A 17,374-nucleotide genomic window follows, 5' to 3' on the forward strand; every position below is an offset into this window, starting at 1 on the left:
TTTGAATGGAGAGGGCGAGGTTTATGAGCGCACTGCACTCACAACCAAATCAATCACAAATCACAGCCAATCAGGAGAGAGTGTGGGCGGAGAAAACGTTTCTAAAATAGAACTGAAAAAAGTTGTGAAATAAGTTGCAATTACCTTTTTTATTTTTTTATTTAGTGGCAGAAACAAGCTTCCATAGATATTTGTACTAGAAACCGAGACAAAAGCAGTGCTGAAGAGCGGTTGTTGTGTCTGTGTCTGCAGCAGATCATGCAGCAGCAGGCGGCGCTCATGGCGGCGACGCAGGGCTCGTATCTGAACCCCATGGCTGCGATCGCCGCCGCTCAGATGCAGCAAATGGCAGCTTTCAACGTCAACGGTCTGGTGGCTGCGCCGATGACGCCGTCTTCAGGTACGAGGAGCGATCCGAACACACACACACGCACAAATAAAGCTTTAATTAAAGCAGGCAGCAGGATCAATCGCTCCTCTCGCAGGAAACGGTTTTCATCAGTTTGTGTTCTCCAGAGCAACAAGTGTTCGCCTCAGACGTTAATCTCACTGTTGTTTGTCACCACAAGGGTTTTTTGTTTTGATCCTTTTCAGCTTCTTTCCATTGCATTCACGTATCCACACAGAAGCTCTTACGAAACCTAGTGAGCAGACAGCATCGGGTGTATCATTCATAAAGATAATCCCAGAATGCATTGCAATGAGATGAATGAAAAAAAATATTATTAAAATTCCATATTGCTTTGTGCTGTGCACTGTGGAGGTCAGTAAGATTTTTTTAAAGACTGATAAACATTTTAGTTTGACTTTTGAAATGCATAGAAACTATTTTTTTTTTTTTTTTTTTTTTTTTTATTTCACTATTTTAAATTTACTTTTTGATCTTGTCCTACAGCTTTTATTAGATTTTGTAATATTATTATTGTTATTTAAAGCTTTTTGATGCACCAATTTGTATAACTCAGTGAATTTGACAAGGATGCTGAACAGGAAATGACGTCATGTTGACATATTCACAAGAAATGTGTCATTGCCATTGAATGCATACCTGTTCATTAAGATTTTTTTTAAAGAAATTATTACTTTTATTCATCAAAGACACATTAAATTGATCAAAATTGACATTTATAATGTTACAAAAGATTCTATTAAAATAAATGCTGTTCTTTTTCGAACTTTCTATTCATCAAAGAATCCTGAAAAATAAAATGTATGACATTTTCTACAAAAATATGAACTGTTTCAACATTGATAATAATCATAAATGTTTCTTGAGCAGCAAATCATCATATTAGAATGATTTCTGAAGGATCATGTGACACTGAAGACTGGAGTAATGATGCTGAAAATTCAGCTTTGATCACAGGAATAAATTAGTTTAAAATATATTCACATAGAAAAACACTTATTTTAAATTGTAATAATAATTTGTGATTTTTACTGTATTTTTAATCAAATAAATTCAACTTTGATTACAGGAATAAATTACATTTTACAATATATTCATATAGAAAACACTTATTTTAAATTGTAATAATAATTTGTGATTTTTACTGTATTTTTAATCAAATAAATTCAGCTTTGATCACAGGAATAAATTACATTTTACAATATATTTACATAGAAAACAGTTGTTTTACATTGTAATATTATTTTGTGATTTTTACTGTATTTTTTGTAATCAAATAAATTCAGCTTTGATCACAGAAATAAATTACACTTTACTATATATTCAAATAGAAAACAGTTGTATTAAATTGTAATAATATTTTGTGATTTTTACTGTATTTTTAATCAAATGAATTCAGCTTTGATCACAGGAATAAATTACATTTTACAATATATTCACATAGAAAACAGTTATTTTAAATTGTAATAATATTTCAATTTTTTTCTGTACTTTTGATCAAATAAACACAGCCTTGGTGAGCAGAAGAGACTCTTTCAAAAACATTAAAAAAATCACTGACGCCAAACTCTATGAGGTTCCATCTCAGACGGTCACGAGGTTTTGAAACAGAGTGAGTGTGTCTCTGCCAATCACAATCTCTCAGTAAAACACAAGGTGTGACGGGGAATGATCCGTCTCAGTTTGAGGATGAACCCGGGAACGCAGCCAATCTGATGCCTTTGACCAGAGAGTCCTTGACTGAAGAATACAGGAGTGGAGATTTGTGACGGATAATCCCAGACCCCCGTTTGACCCCCGTCACACACACACACACACACACACACACACACTCCTGATGTGTCTTCTGCTCGACTTTGAGCGTCCAGCTACAAAAGCCCGCTGACACCTCAGACGAAGGGTCACGATGAATTAATTAAAGCGCTTCCTCTCCCGCTCGTCTGTCAGTTTTCCTGCTTTGATAATCCGTGATGTGCACACACACTCTTGTTACCCGTCAGCTTTAATCTGCCACGACTGAAATGCCCTTGGAGAAAAGCCGAAAGAAGTTGAACGATCAGTGTCAGAAGGGCAGCGAAGAGACGCGTCTGTGACCGGAGACCAACACTTATTAATGCTTTGACTCAACCTCCTGCGTCCAGTGAAACATTCATTCCTACAGCACTTCATACAGTGCAGCTTTACAGTGATCAACAGGACAATAAGAGAATCAATAATGCAAACTTCATCAAATATGAGACTAATTCAGCTGTAAAGCAGAAGACAATAGAGTTGTTATTCAGCTCATCAGATAGTGTCAGTGCAACCAATTGATAATCAGTATTATCAACCATCAAACGCATGTTTCTGTACGTGTGTTTGTGTTTGCAGGCACCAGCACTCCACCAGGCATCAGTGCCACAGCTGTGCCCAGCCTCGCAGCTCCCATCGGGGTCAACGGCTTCAGCACCCTCTCTCACCAAACCAACGGACAGCCCACCTCCGAGACCATCTACACCAACGGCATCCATCCGTACCCAGGTGACACCGCATACTCGCTTCAGCCGCATGTGTCGTGCTTTAGATGCACTTCACTGTCAGAACCAGCAATAAAGCAGCTGAAACTGTACAGAATCAGCAAACAACTGAGACTAGCACAACAAAATGCAACCTGTCTGAGCTGTTTTGACACATTGAGCTCCATAGTGCTTATGTGGGCAACACAGGTTCAAGTCTGGCCTAAGGCGGGTCTCTCTTTTTATTTTATTGGTTTAAGGTTTTTACTGACTAATGCAGATATTCTAGTTATTAGCGTCAAGATGAAAACCACTATTTTCTGTTTCAATCTTTTGGTTATAAAAACATTAAAAATTCAAATCTAGATTTTGATTGTCAAAGGTTTATTATAAAAACCTTTATTGCCTTATTTAAAAAAAGGTTTGTTTATTTATTGCATTTTGGGGAAAAAAAAAAATGTACATGACACTTTTTTTTTTTCTCAAAATGCAATAAATCCATCACTATAAAAGTTATGTTTCATATTGAAAATGCACAACAAAGTAAGTTGATCCACATATATGACAGAGTCTAAACTTTGTCAATACTAATCTTATATACAGGCATTTTACTAAAAATACATTGTCGTCGCTCCCAAAATGAATTCAACGGATCATCTTGTTAATGTTATATGTTCCCACAGGTACGTTTTTCTAATGAGACCAGGCTCATTATTTTAGTTATTCCTAATCTGTTTAAAATGCATGTGTCAATACTCAAAAAAAAAAAAGCAAAAAAGAAGCCTTTTTTCAAGACTTGCACATTCAATTAATAGTAAAATTCCATCGAATTGAATTGAATAATCTTTACATATTTTAATTGAATATTTGAATAGTCCTTGCATATTTTTTACATAATTATTCAATTCAATTTGATAGATAGTCCTTTGCCGATTTTCGACGATTTGGTCCCTTGGGGTCAGATTGACCCCAAACTTTTACAGAGCGATTGCATAAGGAAATATGCATTTTTTTATATGATAAACTATATATAATTGTTTTTATTTACTTCTCATCTATGCATTTCTGCTGTGTTTTAATGGATATTTTTTATTTTTATTTGTTTTACATATTTACTGTACAAATACTTAACCATAAATCGGCAATTGAAAAAAACAAAAAATAAAAAAAAAAAAACTTTAATGATTAACTTAATTAAATTTAAATTGTATTTGGACATTGCTCTATGTGTTAGGGATAGAATACTACCATCTAGAGGTTTGTGGAAAAACGTTAGGAATTACAGTTAAAGAAAAAAAAGTGCAATAACCACATATGTCCAATAAAGGTCAATAGAGACTGTATGTTTGTGTTTGTGTGTGTGTGTGTGTGTGTGTGTGTGTGTGTGTGTGTGTGTGTGTGTGTGTGTGTGTGTGTGTGTGTGTGTGTGTGTGTGTGTGTGTGTGTGTATGAGATAGAACATTCGTTCCAGACCTTATTTACATATAAAGTTTTTCAGATTTAGGCCAATTTTGTTGATTTTATTTGCCAATTTCTATAAAAATGCCCTCTGTTGCAGTCACACACTTGTGTGAGTTTGTATGAGATAGAAAGTTTGTTTCACTTTGTGGTTATGGTCTAGGACCAGAACTTTATGGAAATGTAGAACATTTCAGATTTATTCTGGATTTATTTAATTTTTTTTAATAATAAAAATGAAAAAAAAGTACATTTTTTTCATTTTCCCTTTCATTTTCAATGTGGGGTCAATCTGATGATTTTTTTTTTTTACGCACCTTTTTTTATGCAGATTTGTGCATGTTTAGAGGATTCACTGAGTTTCATGTCCCTGAGATGAAGGGAACACTTCTCAAAAAGGAAGGAAACTCAGCGGGGTCAGCCTGACCCCAAGAGCCGATTTAGGGTTAATTGAAATGCATTAATCTTAAAAAAAAGGCTTAAAATGTTTGCAGACATATATATACGTATAAATAAGAAATTTGAGTAATTTTATTTGGAAAAAATTAATTTAGAAAATCATTTTAAATGTTTATATCTAAAATCTTTCATCATATAAATCATGGCATTTTATTGGGGTTTTATCAATTGATCTAAACTAACCATACCATATTACTTATCCACTTATGAAAAAACGTTCATAGTGGAAATTCAAAGCCATTATCTGTAGGATTTGCATGTTTAATGTTTTTTTCTGAATATATTAATCACAGATGAGTGTATCACATTTCATCTGTCTGAGTCTGTGAAACAACAGCTGTGTAAAAATAACTGTGTGTATGTGTGTGTGTGTGTATGTGTGTGTGTGTGTGTGTGTGTGTGTGTGTGCAGCACAAAGCCCGACAGTGGCGGACCCTCTCCAGCAGGCGTACGCCGGTGTTCAGCACTATGCAGGTGAGTCTCTGTCCTTCATGTCTGTCTGTGTTTCTATGAAGTGCTGTAAACATCTGATAACATGCCCTCATGTGACTGCTTTATGCCATGATATCCTGAACTTTCCAAACAATCGTCATCACATGACCTGGTTACGTTGCATGTACTATTGCACACATTTTCATAGAAATAAAGGTGCAGTCACACTACACGTTTGGTTCCATTGACCTCCATACATACGCATGAGACCGGAAACGCAAGCTCAAATTCGCATCACGTGAAGACGTGCGACCAGATGAAGATCGATTCATCATGGCATGGCCTCTTGGCTGAATTAAAAGAATGATATTTTTGCAGTAAAGTCGAGTAGGTTGTATATTTTTACACTTTGAATGTATTACTATATGTTATATGTGGAATTCATGTTCATAATAAAAAAGATGCTGTAGACCGTGACGTTGCATCTGATTGTGACCGCGGGTTGAAAGTGGATATTTAGCATTTTTATTCAGTTTAGGCTGATCAAATAATGAGTCAAGAAAGATTTTGTGGTTGATTTAATTTCTGTTGAGTGCATTGCATTGTGGGATGTGGTATGATTTGTTGAGTACTCACATAATGCCAGTGTTATTTACAGAAAATATAAAAAGAAAGCTAATCAAAAATATGAATAAAAACTATTATAGTATATAAATTAATAGCTGTGTTATAATTTTTATTAATTTTAGTTAAAATTTTAGTAATTTTGTTGTGTGCTTTTGTAATTTTATTAGGTTTTTTTATATTACTATTTAGGTTTAATTTATTTTTATTTATTTTTATTCACATAATGCCAGTGTTATTTACAGAAAATATAAAAAGAAAGCTAGTCAAAAATATGAATAAAAACTATTATAGTATATAAATTAATAGCTGTGTTATAATTTTTATTAATTTTAGTTAAAATTTTAGTAATTTTGTTGTGTGCTTTTGTAATTTTATTAGGTTTTTTTATATTACTATTTAGGTTTAATTTATTTTTATTTATTTTTATTCACATAATGCCAGTGTTATTTACAGAAAATATAAAAAGAAAGCTAGTCAAAAATATGAATAAAAACTATTATAGTATATAAATTAATAGCTGTGTTATAATTTTTATTAATTTTAGTTAAAATTTTAGTAATTTTGTTGTGTGCTTTTGTAATTTTATTAGGTTTTTTTATATTACTATTTAGGTTTAATTTATTTTTATTTATTTTTATTCACATAATGCCAGTGTTATTTACAGAAAATATAAAAAGAAAGCTAATCAAAAATATGAATAAAAACTATTATAGTATATAAATTAATAGCTGTGTTATAATTTTTATTAATTTTAGTTAAAATTTTAGTAATTTTGTTGTGTGCTTTTGTAATTTTATTAGGTTTTTTTATATTACTATTTAGGTTTAATTTATTTTTATTTATTTTTATTCACATAATGCCAGTGTTATTTACAGAAAATATAAAAAGAAAGCTAATCAAAAATATGAATAAAAACTATTATAGTATATAAATAATAGTTGTATACAGTGTTATAATTTTTATTAATTTTAGTTAAAATTTTAGTAATTTTGTTGTGTGCTTTTGTAATTTTTATTAGGTTTTTGTATATTACTATTTAGGTTTAATTTATTTTTATTTAAATTTTAGTTGCTCTTTATTTTTATTTATTTTTTATTTTCAGTTAGTAATATTTATATTTTGTTTTATTACAGCTTTATTTAAATTAACAACCACAACTAAAACTTGTCAAGTTTTAATTACACTGCAAATAAATAAATAAATGTTAGTTTTTCCTCTGTATTTTTGTCTTGTTTTCCAGCACCAACATCTAAACCGGAGAAGCAAAATTATATATTTTTTGCTGAAAAATGTGTTAAAATGAAGTGAGTTTTTGCTTTTTGAAGTGAAACAAGAGCAAATATCTGCCAAAATGTGTTTTCCACTTTGAATTAAGGTTATTTTTCTGACTCCATCGGCAGATATTTGTTCTTGTTTTAAGCACAAACTCACTTAATATCTTAATATTTTCAGTAAACGTATCTTGATTTAAGTATGTTTAGATATCTGTGCTGGAAAACAAGACAGAAACACTGAGGAAGAACATCATATTTTTGAGATTATGTGATTTCAAGCGTCTGTTAGTAAACATGTAGGATCCTTAATAAACACAGAGGAGTTGATGGAGGTGAATCCGAGTAAAGATGAGTGTGAAAGGAAGAATGCATTATGTGGATGTGTTAAATCAGGAATATTACAGTGAATTCTCTTTCTCGCTCTCGGTTACAGCAGCCTATCCTGCCGCGTACGCGCCGATTAGCCAAGCGTTTCCCCAGCAACCAGCCATCATTCCCCAGCAACAGCGGGAAGGTGAGTGTGACTCCGCCCCCTCCGGATAAAAGGTGATAATTGCTCTGAGAGACAGACGGAAAGTTCCCAATAAATAATGTAAATGAAACGAGAGCTGGAGAGGGAGGAGATCATCAGAGCTTCATCCAAAATACAAAAGAAAGTCTGAATTAATATCTGATGTCGCTGGAAGCCAGAATGAAGGTTGAGATTTGGCATGTTTTGATATTTTAAGAACGACACATAGTTACAGTTTTTGTCAGTAAACTGATGTGAAGAAGCTCTCGGTTCATTCTGACATAAAGAGTCTGTTTGTGTTTATTCAGAAGTTTTTATTGAGGAAAAATCCTCGTTGAACTTTCTGTAAATGTGCAGCTCTTGTAAGAAGCCTTCTCAGTTAAATTAATTTGAAGTTGCTCACAATCATCAGTGTCTTGAAGTAGTTAATTTGATTGTAATGATTGTCGTTTGCCCGGCGGGATGTAGTTGACCCTCAAACAGACGGAGAAACACTGAGGACTAAACCAGACAAATACCGCACATACAAAACAAATCCATTTCACAGTTATTTTGTTTGATTTTATGTTTTGTCTTTCTACCTGATTTGATTTTAATATATTTTATTTTATTATTTTATTTTGTTTTGTCTTTCGTTCTATATTTTATTTGATTTTTCAAATTAATTTCATATTTTATTTAATTTATGTTTTGTTTTGTCTTGGTGTATTTTTTCTAATATATTTTACATTTTTTTTCTTTTATTTTATTAGATTTTTTCATAGTATTTTTCAATGTAATTTAATTTTGTCTTATGTGATTTTCATATATTTAAAATTATTTTTTCTTTTGTTTTATTTTTATTAGATTTCTTCACAGTATTTTTTATTTTATTTTATGTTATTTATATATATATTTATTTGTTTTATTTGGTTTTAATATTAACCTTTTATTTTATTATTTAATTTTATGTTTTGTGTTTTGTTTTATTTTGTTTTCATTCGTTTCATCATTTTATTTTAATATTGTTTTTTTATTATAAATGTATGTTTTGTTTTGTCTTGTTTATTGATTTACTATTTTTTTTATTTAATTTTATGTTTTGTCTTTTTATGTGATTTGATTTTAATATTTTTTTTATTTTATTATTTAAATTTATGTTTTGTCTTATTTTATTTTTATTCTAATATATTTTAATTTGTTTTGTCTTTTGTTTTATTTTATTAGATTTTTTTTCATATGTTTTTAATTTAATTTAATTTTGGTTTATTCTGTGTGATTTTTGTATATTTTAATTAGTTTTTCCTTTCGTTTTATTTTATTAGATTTTTTCACAGTATTTTTTATTTAATTTTATATTTTGTCTTTGTTTTATTTTATGTGATTTGAATATATTTTTATTTGTTTTGTCTTTTGTTTTATGTGATTTGATTTGAATATATTTTATTTTATTATTTAAGTTTGTGTTTTGTGTTTTATTTGATTTTAACATATACTTTAGTTAATTTTGTCTTGTTTTATTTTATATGATTTACATTTTTTGTTTGTTTTATTTTATTGTTTTATTATTTTTTAGTTAATTTTATATTTTGTCTTTTGTTTGATTTGATTTTAATATATTTTTAAATTTGATTTTAATTTAAATTTGATTTAATTTAATTTTTTGTTTTATTATTTAAATGTATGTTTTGTCTGTAGATTGATTTTAATATTATCCTTTAGTGACCTGAATGTGTTGTCTTTTGTTTCATTTGATATGTTTTTAATATTAATATTGATATTTTAGTGTTGTTAGCGCTCATCGTTTCCTCCAGTAGCCCTGTTTTAATGACAGCACAAATCTCCAGTCTTTGTCATGCCGTGTAAGAGTCACATCCCTGCCAAGCTCCAGGAGACACTGAGGAATTATTTATGTTGATCCAATTTTCCCAAAAGCCACAACACCCTGGAAGAGTCTGGATGACTCCATGTTTAATCAAATATCCGTTTAACAAAGACGCTAACGTCTGAATCCTTTACCAGATCACAGGCTGAAAACAGGTGGCAACACAACAATCCTCCTTTGAATATGTATCAGCATGTGCGCCGCTCGGCCTTCTGGGTATGGGTCTGTGTGAAATCTAATTTGTGTGACTTTATCTTTCTCTCTCGCAGGACCGGAGGGCTGTAACCTATTTATTTACCACCTGCCGCAGGAGTTCGGCGACGCGGAGCTCATGCAGATGTTTCTGCCCTTTGGCAACGTCATTTCTGCCAAAGTCTTCGTGGACCGGGCCACCAATCAGAGCAAGTGTTTCGGTGAGTACCCACAATGCCACTTCACTTAGCACAATTAGTTCATCTCGTGCCTTTATTTCCCGCGTCTGCACTAATCAAGTCGCAATTAACGCTCAGGAAGTGGCGTCGCGCCCGAACGCACAGGCATGCGGATTCAGGCGCTTTTCCCGCCGGGTTTCCCTCATCAGCCGACGGTTATGAGATTCTTCCCGCCGGAGGCTTGAGAACTCATTCCCGTCTCCCTCGTATCCATCATTTCCCTCACGTCTTACACTTTACCAGAGATTGTTTTGCCACACACACACACACACACACACACACACACACACACACACACACACACACACACACACACACAGACACACACACACACACACACACACACACACTCACTCACACACACATACCAGTCTTAGTATAGTATAGTATAATTATTCATTGACTTATATATATATATTATATTCATTTTAGTGTGTTTTTTTATTATTTTGTTATGTGATTTTGTTAGTTTTATTAGTTTTTTTTTAAATATTACTATTTAGGTTTAATTTATGTTTATTTCAGTTTTAGTTGTTATTTATTTCCAGTTAGTCATTTTATTGCTTTAACCAAGGCAACAATTATTATTTTTTGCCTAATTTTTAATTACATTTTTTTCAGCTTTATTTCAATCAACAAAAATGTTTTAATGGTTTTAGTTTTTGTTCAGCTTTTATTTTTATTTTTTATTTATTTATTTATTATATATATTTTGTTTTTTGTCTAATATTTATATTTAATTTATTCAGCTTTATTTTAGTTAACCTAAATATGTTTTATTAGTTTTAGTTTTAAAATAAAAATAAATAAATAAATCTAAAATAAAACTATTAAAAATATTTTGTTAATTAAAATAAAGCTGAAAAATAAAATATAAATATTAGATGAAGAACTTGAAAAATAAAAATAAATTCTAAGTTGTTTGTTAATATATATATATATATATATATATATATATATATATATATATATATATATATATATATATATATATATATATATATATTTCAGCTTTATTAACTGGAAATAAATAAAAATTAAAAATGTTTAAAATAAATAAAAAAAATTGTTAATTGAAATAGTTGAAGCACTAAAATTAAAATTACTAACAGTAAAAAAATAAAACTAAAATAAAACTATTAACATTATATTTGTTAAATATAAAATATAAATATTAAATGAAGAACTTATAAAATGAAAAAATAGAAATGTTATCTAATATTTATATATTTTTTCCAGCTTTATTTCAATCAACAACAACTTTTTTATTAGTTTTTGATGTTTCAAAAAAATTATATTTTGTTTAATTTTATGTTTTGTCTTTTGTTTTATGTGATTATATTTTAATACATTTTATTTTATTATTTAATTTTAATGTTTATTTATTGTTTAATCAAAACTAACTAAATATATATATATATTTATATCATCTGATGAATGACTTAGAAAATAAAAAATAAATGTTTATTTTACTTGATCTAAAAATTATATATATTTTTTCAGCTTTATTTCAGTTAACACAAATGTTTTGAATAGTTTTAGTTTTATTAACAATAATAACCCTTGCCCACATGAGCATCAGTCTTACCCAGAATTCCCTTGCCCTCTGCACTGAGCGTCTCGCAGCTGCATGGAAAGCGTGAAGTGCTTCCTGCTCGGATCATTATATTTCTCATAAAGCTTCTTCCTGCCTTCAGTGCGTCGACGCATGCTGAGGTCTCTTTCTGCATCTTTACATTTAAAGTTTATTTTCATCACTATTCATTAAGATCTTGGCTGTCGAACACAAGCGCGGCGTCTCGGTTGTCGATCTGCGCCCGCAGGCTCCCTCCGAAGTTGCAGTAAAATTAGATAAAGACGCTGCTCAGGAAGGAAATTAAATCAGGTCTTTTTCATCAGCTTCCTCCGGTGTGGAGACGAACACATTCTACCTCATTACTTCATCATGTCAGCAGAATGTGCTGGAATTAGAACTGCGTGTGCATTTATCATCAGTGACGGACTAAACATGTTGCCGTGTTTATCTGAACCTCTTGATTCGGTGGGTCGGTTAAACACGTTCACTGCGTAAAACGGCGGCGGATCGTGTTTCAGTGATTGATTGTGTTCTGTACAGTGTTGCTGGAGCTCCAGACGATCACTGAAACACAGATATGATGTTCGTTTGCTGCTGTATGAATGTCTTTCTGTCATTTATTCTCTCACTGATAGTGTGTCAACTCTCTAGCGCCACCAGAGGTTCAAAGTTTCACATTTTAGTTTGACTTTTGTGACTCTTGAAGCCCAAACCGTAATGCCTAGAGACTTGGCCAGATGATTGGTCTCAATTTTGGGGAGAGACTGACAAGGTATGACCCCAACTAGCCAATAGGTGGCGCCACAGCGATCAAAAACATGAAACTGCTCATAACTCCAAGACCGTTTGTCGTAGACTCAATGCCTTATATCATTAGAATGGCTCAAGACGAACAAAACGTATATCTCTGATTTAATTTGCGCCTGGAAAAATGTTCCGCCATTTTAAATTTTGTCGAAAACCAACTTTTTCAAACTAGTCCTAGGTTTTTCTCCCTTATCGGAAACAAACCAGTGCAGACATGTTCTTTGGACTCTGAATATCAAAAGTTATCCAAAAAAAGTTGAAATTTTGATTCACGGTTGCTAAGGGGCAGGAAAATGTTCGAAGTGGGCGGAGTCACTTTTACTAAAATGGCTATAACTAGCCAATAGGTGGCACTACAGCAGTCAAAAACGTGAAACTGCTCATAACTCCAAGACCGTTTGTCGTAGACTCAATGCCTTATATCATTAGAATGGCTCAAGACGAACAAAACGTATATCTCTGATTTAATTTGCGCCTGGAAAAATGTTCCGCCATTTTTAATTTTGTCGAAAACCAACTTTTTCAAACTAGTCCTAGGTTTTTCTCCCTTATCGGAAACAAACCAGTGCAGACACAAACTTTGGACTCTGAATAACAAAAGTTATCCAAAAAAAGTTGAAATTTTGATTCACGGTCGCTAAGAGGCGCCTAAACGGTTGAAGTGGGCGGAGTCAATTTTACTAAAATGTCTATAACTAGCCAATAGGTGGCGCTATAGCGATCAAAAACGTGAAACTGCTCATAACTCCTAGTTCGTTAATCGTAGACTCAAGTGTCCTATATCATTGGAATCCTTGGGTCAAGAAGGACAAAACGTATATCTCCGATTTAATTTGTGCCTGGAAAAATTTTCCGCCAATTTGAATTTTGTCCAAAACCAACTTTTTCAAACTAGTCCTAGGTTTTTCTCCCTTATCGGAAACAAACCAGTGCAGATATGAACTTTGGACCCTGAAAATCAAAAGTTATGCAAAAAAAGTTGAAATTTTGATTCACGGTAACTAAGGGGCGCCAAAACGTTTAAAGTGGGCGGAGTCACTTTTACTAAAATGGCTATAACTAGCCAATAGGTGGCACTACAGCAGTCAAAAACGTGAAACTGCTCATAACTCCGAGACCGTATGTCGTAGACTCAATGCCTTATATCATTAGAATGGCTCAAGACGAACAAAACGTATATCTCTGATTTAATTTGCGCCTGGAAAAATTTTCCGCCATTTTTAATTTTGTCGAAAACCAACTTTTGCAAACTAGTCCTAGGTTTTTCTCCCTTATCGGAAACAAACCAGTGCAGACACAAACTTTGGACTCTGAATAACAAAAGTTATCCAAAAAAAGTTGAAATTTTGATTCACGGTCGCTAAGAGGCGCCTAAACGGTTGAAGTGGGCGGAGTCAATTTTACTAAAATGTCTAATACTAGCCAATAGGTGGCACTACAGCGATCAAAAATGTGAAACTGCTCATAACTCCTAGACTGTTTGTCATAGACTCAGTGCCTTATATCATTGTAATCCTTGGCTCAAGAAGGACAAAACGTATATCTCAGATTTAATTTGTGCCTGGAAAAATTTTCCGCCAATTTGAATTTTGTCCAAAACTTACTTGGAACCAAACCAGTGCAGATATGAACTTTGGACCCTGAATATCAAAAGTTATCCAAAAAAAGTTGAAATTTTGATTCACGGTAACTAGTATATCCATGGATCGAGAATATGGTCTCTAGATGGCACTTACGAGTTTTACAGCTCTGTAATCACGTGTATGCATATATATGCATATCATTTATTAGATCTCCTCATGCTAAACAACTTTGCCTAAAGAACCACTGCTGTCAATCAAATCGTTCATTAAATATTCGCAATTATGTAAAAAATCTACTTTTGAGAACTAGTCCTAGGTTTTTCACCCGATCAGAACAAAACAAGTGCAGTACAGTTCTCTGAACGCTCTAGATCAATAATTATCAAAATAAGTTGAACTTTACCCTTTGGGTAGCTATAATAGGGTCATTTAGAAAAGGGCCGTGGCAAAACATACTCAAAAGCATATAAATACTAAACGAAAACTCAGAACTTCACGAAAATAGGTGAGCACATGCAACATATGATTCTAAACAAGCGTGCAAACTTTTATGGAAATCGGACCATAGGTGGCGCTATAACTCTTAAAAAGCTTTAAAAAACATATATTTCCTATGGTAAATTGCCTGTTTTGGCTGTAAATGGTCTGTTCCTTCTATGATCTAAGTGGTTACATGCTTGCAAAACAAAATATAATACCTTTTTACGTATGTGTGTATTTATTATTTTGATTTTATTTCATTTTAACTCCCCCTGCCCACACTATTTAAAGGTTTATCTCAAACATAGTTTTTGATATTGTCTTATAGCTTTTTTTCCATTATTATTATTGTCGTTTAAAGCTTTTTGTAAATAAAATAAAAGCTAGATTTAATTATTTAAATAAATAAATATGAACTGTTTTCAACATTGATAATCATAAAGGTTTCTTGAGCATCAAATCATCATATTAGAATGATTTCTGAAGGATCATGTGACACTGAAGACTGGAGTAATGATGCTGAAAATTCAGCTTTGGAATAAATTACACTTTACTACACTATATACAAACAGCTATTTTAAAGTGTAAATTAATATCACAATTTTTACTGTATTTTTGATCAAATTAACGCAGCCTTGGTGAGCAGAAGAGGCTTCTTTTGAATGGTAGTGTAGATTTTTACAGTAACAAGAAATGTCATCAGAAGAGGAAGACTGTAAATGTGTGTATCTGTTTATTTTGTCATGTTTTAGAATCACACTGACCGATGTAAATATGATCTGAAAGCACTATTAGACTTTAAAACACAAGTGTAGTTGGAGCTGTAATGTCCATCCATTCACTGATCTCCTCTTGTTTTCAGCTGTTCTCCACTGAGAGAGAGAGAGAGCGTGACAGATACAAGCTGATTTATGATGAATGGTGCTGTCTGACAGCCCATCTTTCTCTCTCTCTCTCTCTCTCTCTCTCTCTCTCCGTGTGTTTAAAGAGCCGCTGTCTTATCTCGTCTGTGTCTGACAAAAGCAAGGTCTGTCCGCGCAAATTCAATCGGAGCCGCAGCATGTCGATGAAATCGGCTGGCAGGTGGAAATTTGTGCCGTCAGTCGGTCAGTGATGTGATGTGTGATAAGAAGAGGATTTAAACTCTTTAGCCGTGTACACTAGTGCTCTTAGACACACAGAGATCGTCACCAGACTCTCTCAGTGTGAGTTAGTGAATTTAACACGCCTCTAAGTATTAAACCTCTGCGAGTAACTCATCAAACGAGACTGACTTTGGCACATAATAAAAGATGCTCATAGGAACTGCAATGTAGATGCATGGTTTAAATCGCAGTGTAAGAATATTAATCTCGCCACCGTTAGTGATGTAAGTGAGTCAGTTTTTCCAGAACATTTTCTTTTTCCAGAAAAAACTTTTACAGAGCAGACTGACAGTGCAGAATTTTATTTTGTTTTTAATTATTTTATGTTTTTCATTATATTATTTTATTTTTATTTATTTTTATTTTTTTTCAGATATTTGTATTGGATTCATAATCAAAAGTGTTGAGGAAGAATATGACTATTTGCAGTGCTAAAGTCTCTTTGTGATAATTGGAGTCAAATTTCCCCCTTATTTTATTTTATTTTATTTTATAATATCTTTTTATTGTTTTATTCTATTTTTTCATTATTTTAGTTGTTTTATTTATTTCATTAAATATTTTATTTTTTTCATTTTTTCCTTTATTTTTTTATTTTGCATTATTTTTATTTTATTTTTCAGTATTTAATTTTTTCATTATTTATTTTGTTTTTTATTATTTTATTTTTTCAGTATATTATTTTATTTTTTTTGTTATTTTTTCATTTTGTTTTTCAATATTTTATTTTTTCATTAGAGCTATTTTTGTTTACCTGCATGTCATATGACCATTAGCAGACATCAGAGAACTGTGTGAATGTGAATGTATTGCTAAATTATTGAAATATTAACTCAAAATTTAAAATATTTTAGCTCCAAGGAGTTTGGCTGATAAAAAAAGAATTATTCATAATTTTTAAGACCTAACAAAATAGCACAAGTCAAAGTCTGCATCACAACTAGACAGATCTTGTGAGAAGATGCTGCAGGAGATTAACACAAATATAGATCAGCTAAAGTATTACAGAAAACAGAGTACAACATATAAATATGCAAGACAATTTATAATACAATCCGCTTACTTGTGCACAAAAGCTCCAATACAAAGAGTAAGATATATTTTATTCAAAAGAGATAAGTCAGGATTAAAAGAAGTTGAGGAATAATTCATGGCATTGTTCTTTAATATTCTTCTCAGATTCCTCAAGCAGTTTTGCACAGACAAACACCACACACATTTTCATTTGTTGATTGTGTGTTTGTCTCTCAGGTTTCGTCAGCTTTGATAACCCGTCCAGCGCTCAGGCGGCCATTCAGGCCATGAACGGTTTTCAGATCGGCATGAAGAGGCTCAAAGTTCAGCTGAAGCGGCCGAAGGATGCCAACCGCCCGTATTGACCCTCACCTGACCGCTGCGACGATCATCACAGGTCAGAGAGAGTTTCTCCACAGGCTTCCTTCTGTCACACATTGATCACATGCTCCGTTCAGACTTCAGTTCTGTATTTCCGCTCTTATATATGAAGTGCTGCGCAAACCTTCAGGCAGAATCCCTGTAAAATGGCTTTCTGTCAGGAGTCGACAGGCCTCAGAGATAATTGTGTTTTAAAAAGCTATTAAAAGTAATCATTTTCATGAATTTATGATGAATTACTGAAAGGTGTGTTAAAGTACAGTAAGTAAAAAGTTGCTGGAGAGAGTTCAACTAAAAATTCTCCCGTCATGTCGTCACAGACCTGTATGATTTGAGCAAGATTCACGCTGATCTTTTGTTCACAATGACGGTTTATTAAATTAGCATCATAAAAGAAGTTCATATGGTATATTCAAAGTCTTCTCACT

The 17,374-nt window shown here is 32.2% G+C and overlaps 1 protein-coding gene across 16 annotated transcripts in view; it reads left to right on the top strand.

The window, feature by feature from the left end:
- celf6 (CUGBP Elav-like family member 6) overlaps positions 1–16,930 on the top strand; it is a 125,096-nt gene extending 108,166 nt beyond the window's left edge. For 3 of the 16 annotated variants that reach the window (XM_067389479.1, XM_067389476.1, XM_067389477.1), the window contains 6 exons: positions 256–400; positions 2,780–2,929; positions 5,233–5,295; positions 7,588–7,668; positions 9,799–9,942; positions 16,803–16,930. In XM_067389479.1, coding sequence (XP_067245580.1) covers positions 256–400; positions 2,780–2,929; positions 5,233–5,295; positions 7,588–7,668; positions 9,799–9,942; positions 16,803–16,930 — 711 coding nt within the window. Of the gene's footprint in view, positions 1–252; positions 416–2,729; positions 2,930–5,232; positions 5,296–7,587; positions 7,669–9,798; positions 9,947–16,802 lie in introns of those variants that run through there. The other 13 variants (XM_067389481.1, XM_067389482.1, XM_067389483.1 and 10 more) reach the window with 9 other exon arrangements.
- The last annotated feature ends 444 nt before the right edge of the window (positions 16,931–17,374 follow it).

This window comes from Chanodichthys erythropterus, chromosome 7 (genome assembly GCF_024489055.1).
Source record: "Chanodichthys erythropterus isolate Z2021 chromosome 7, ASM2448905v1, whole genome shotgun sequence".
Lineage (NCBI taxonomy): Eukaryota > Metazoa > Chordata > Actinopteri > Cypriniformes > Xenocyprididae > Chanodichthys > Chanodichthys erythropterus.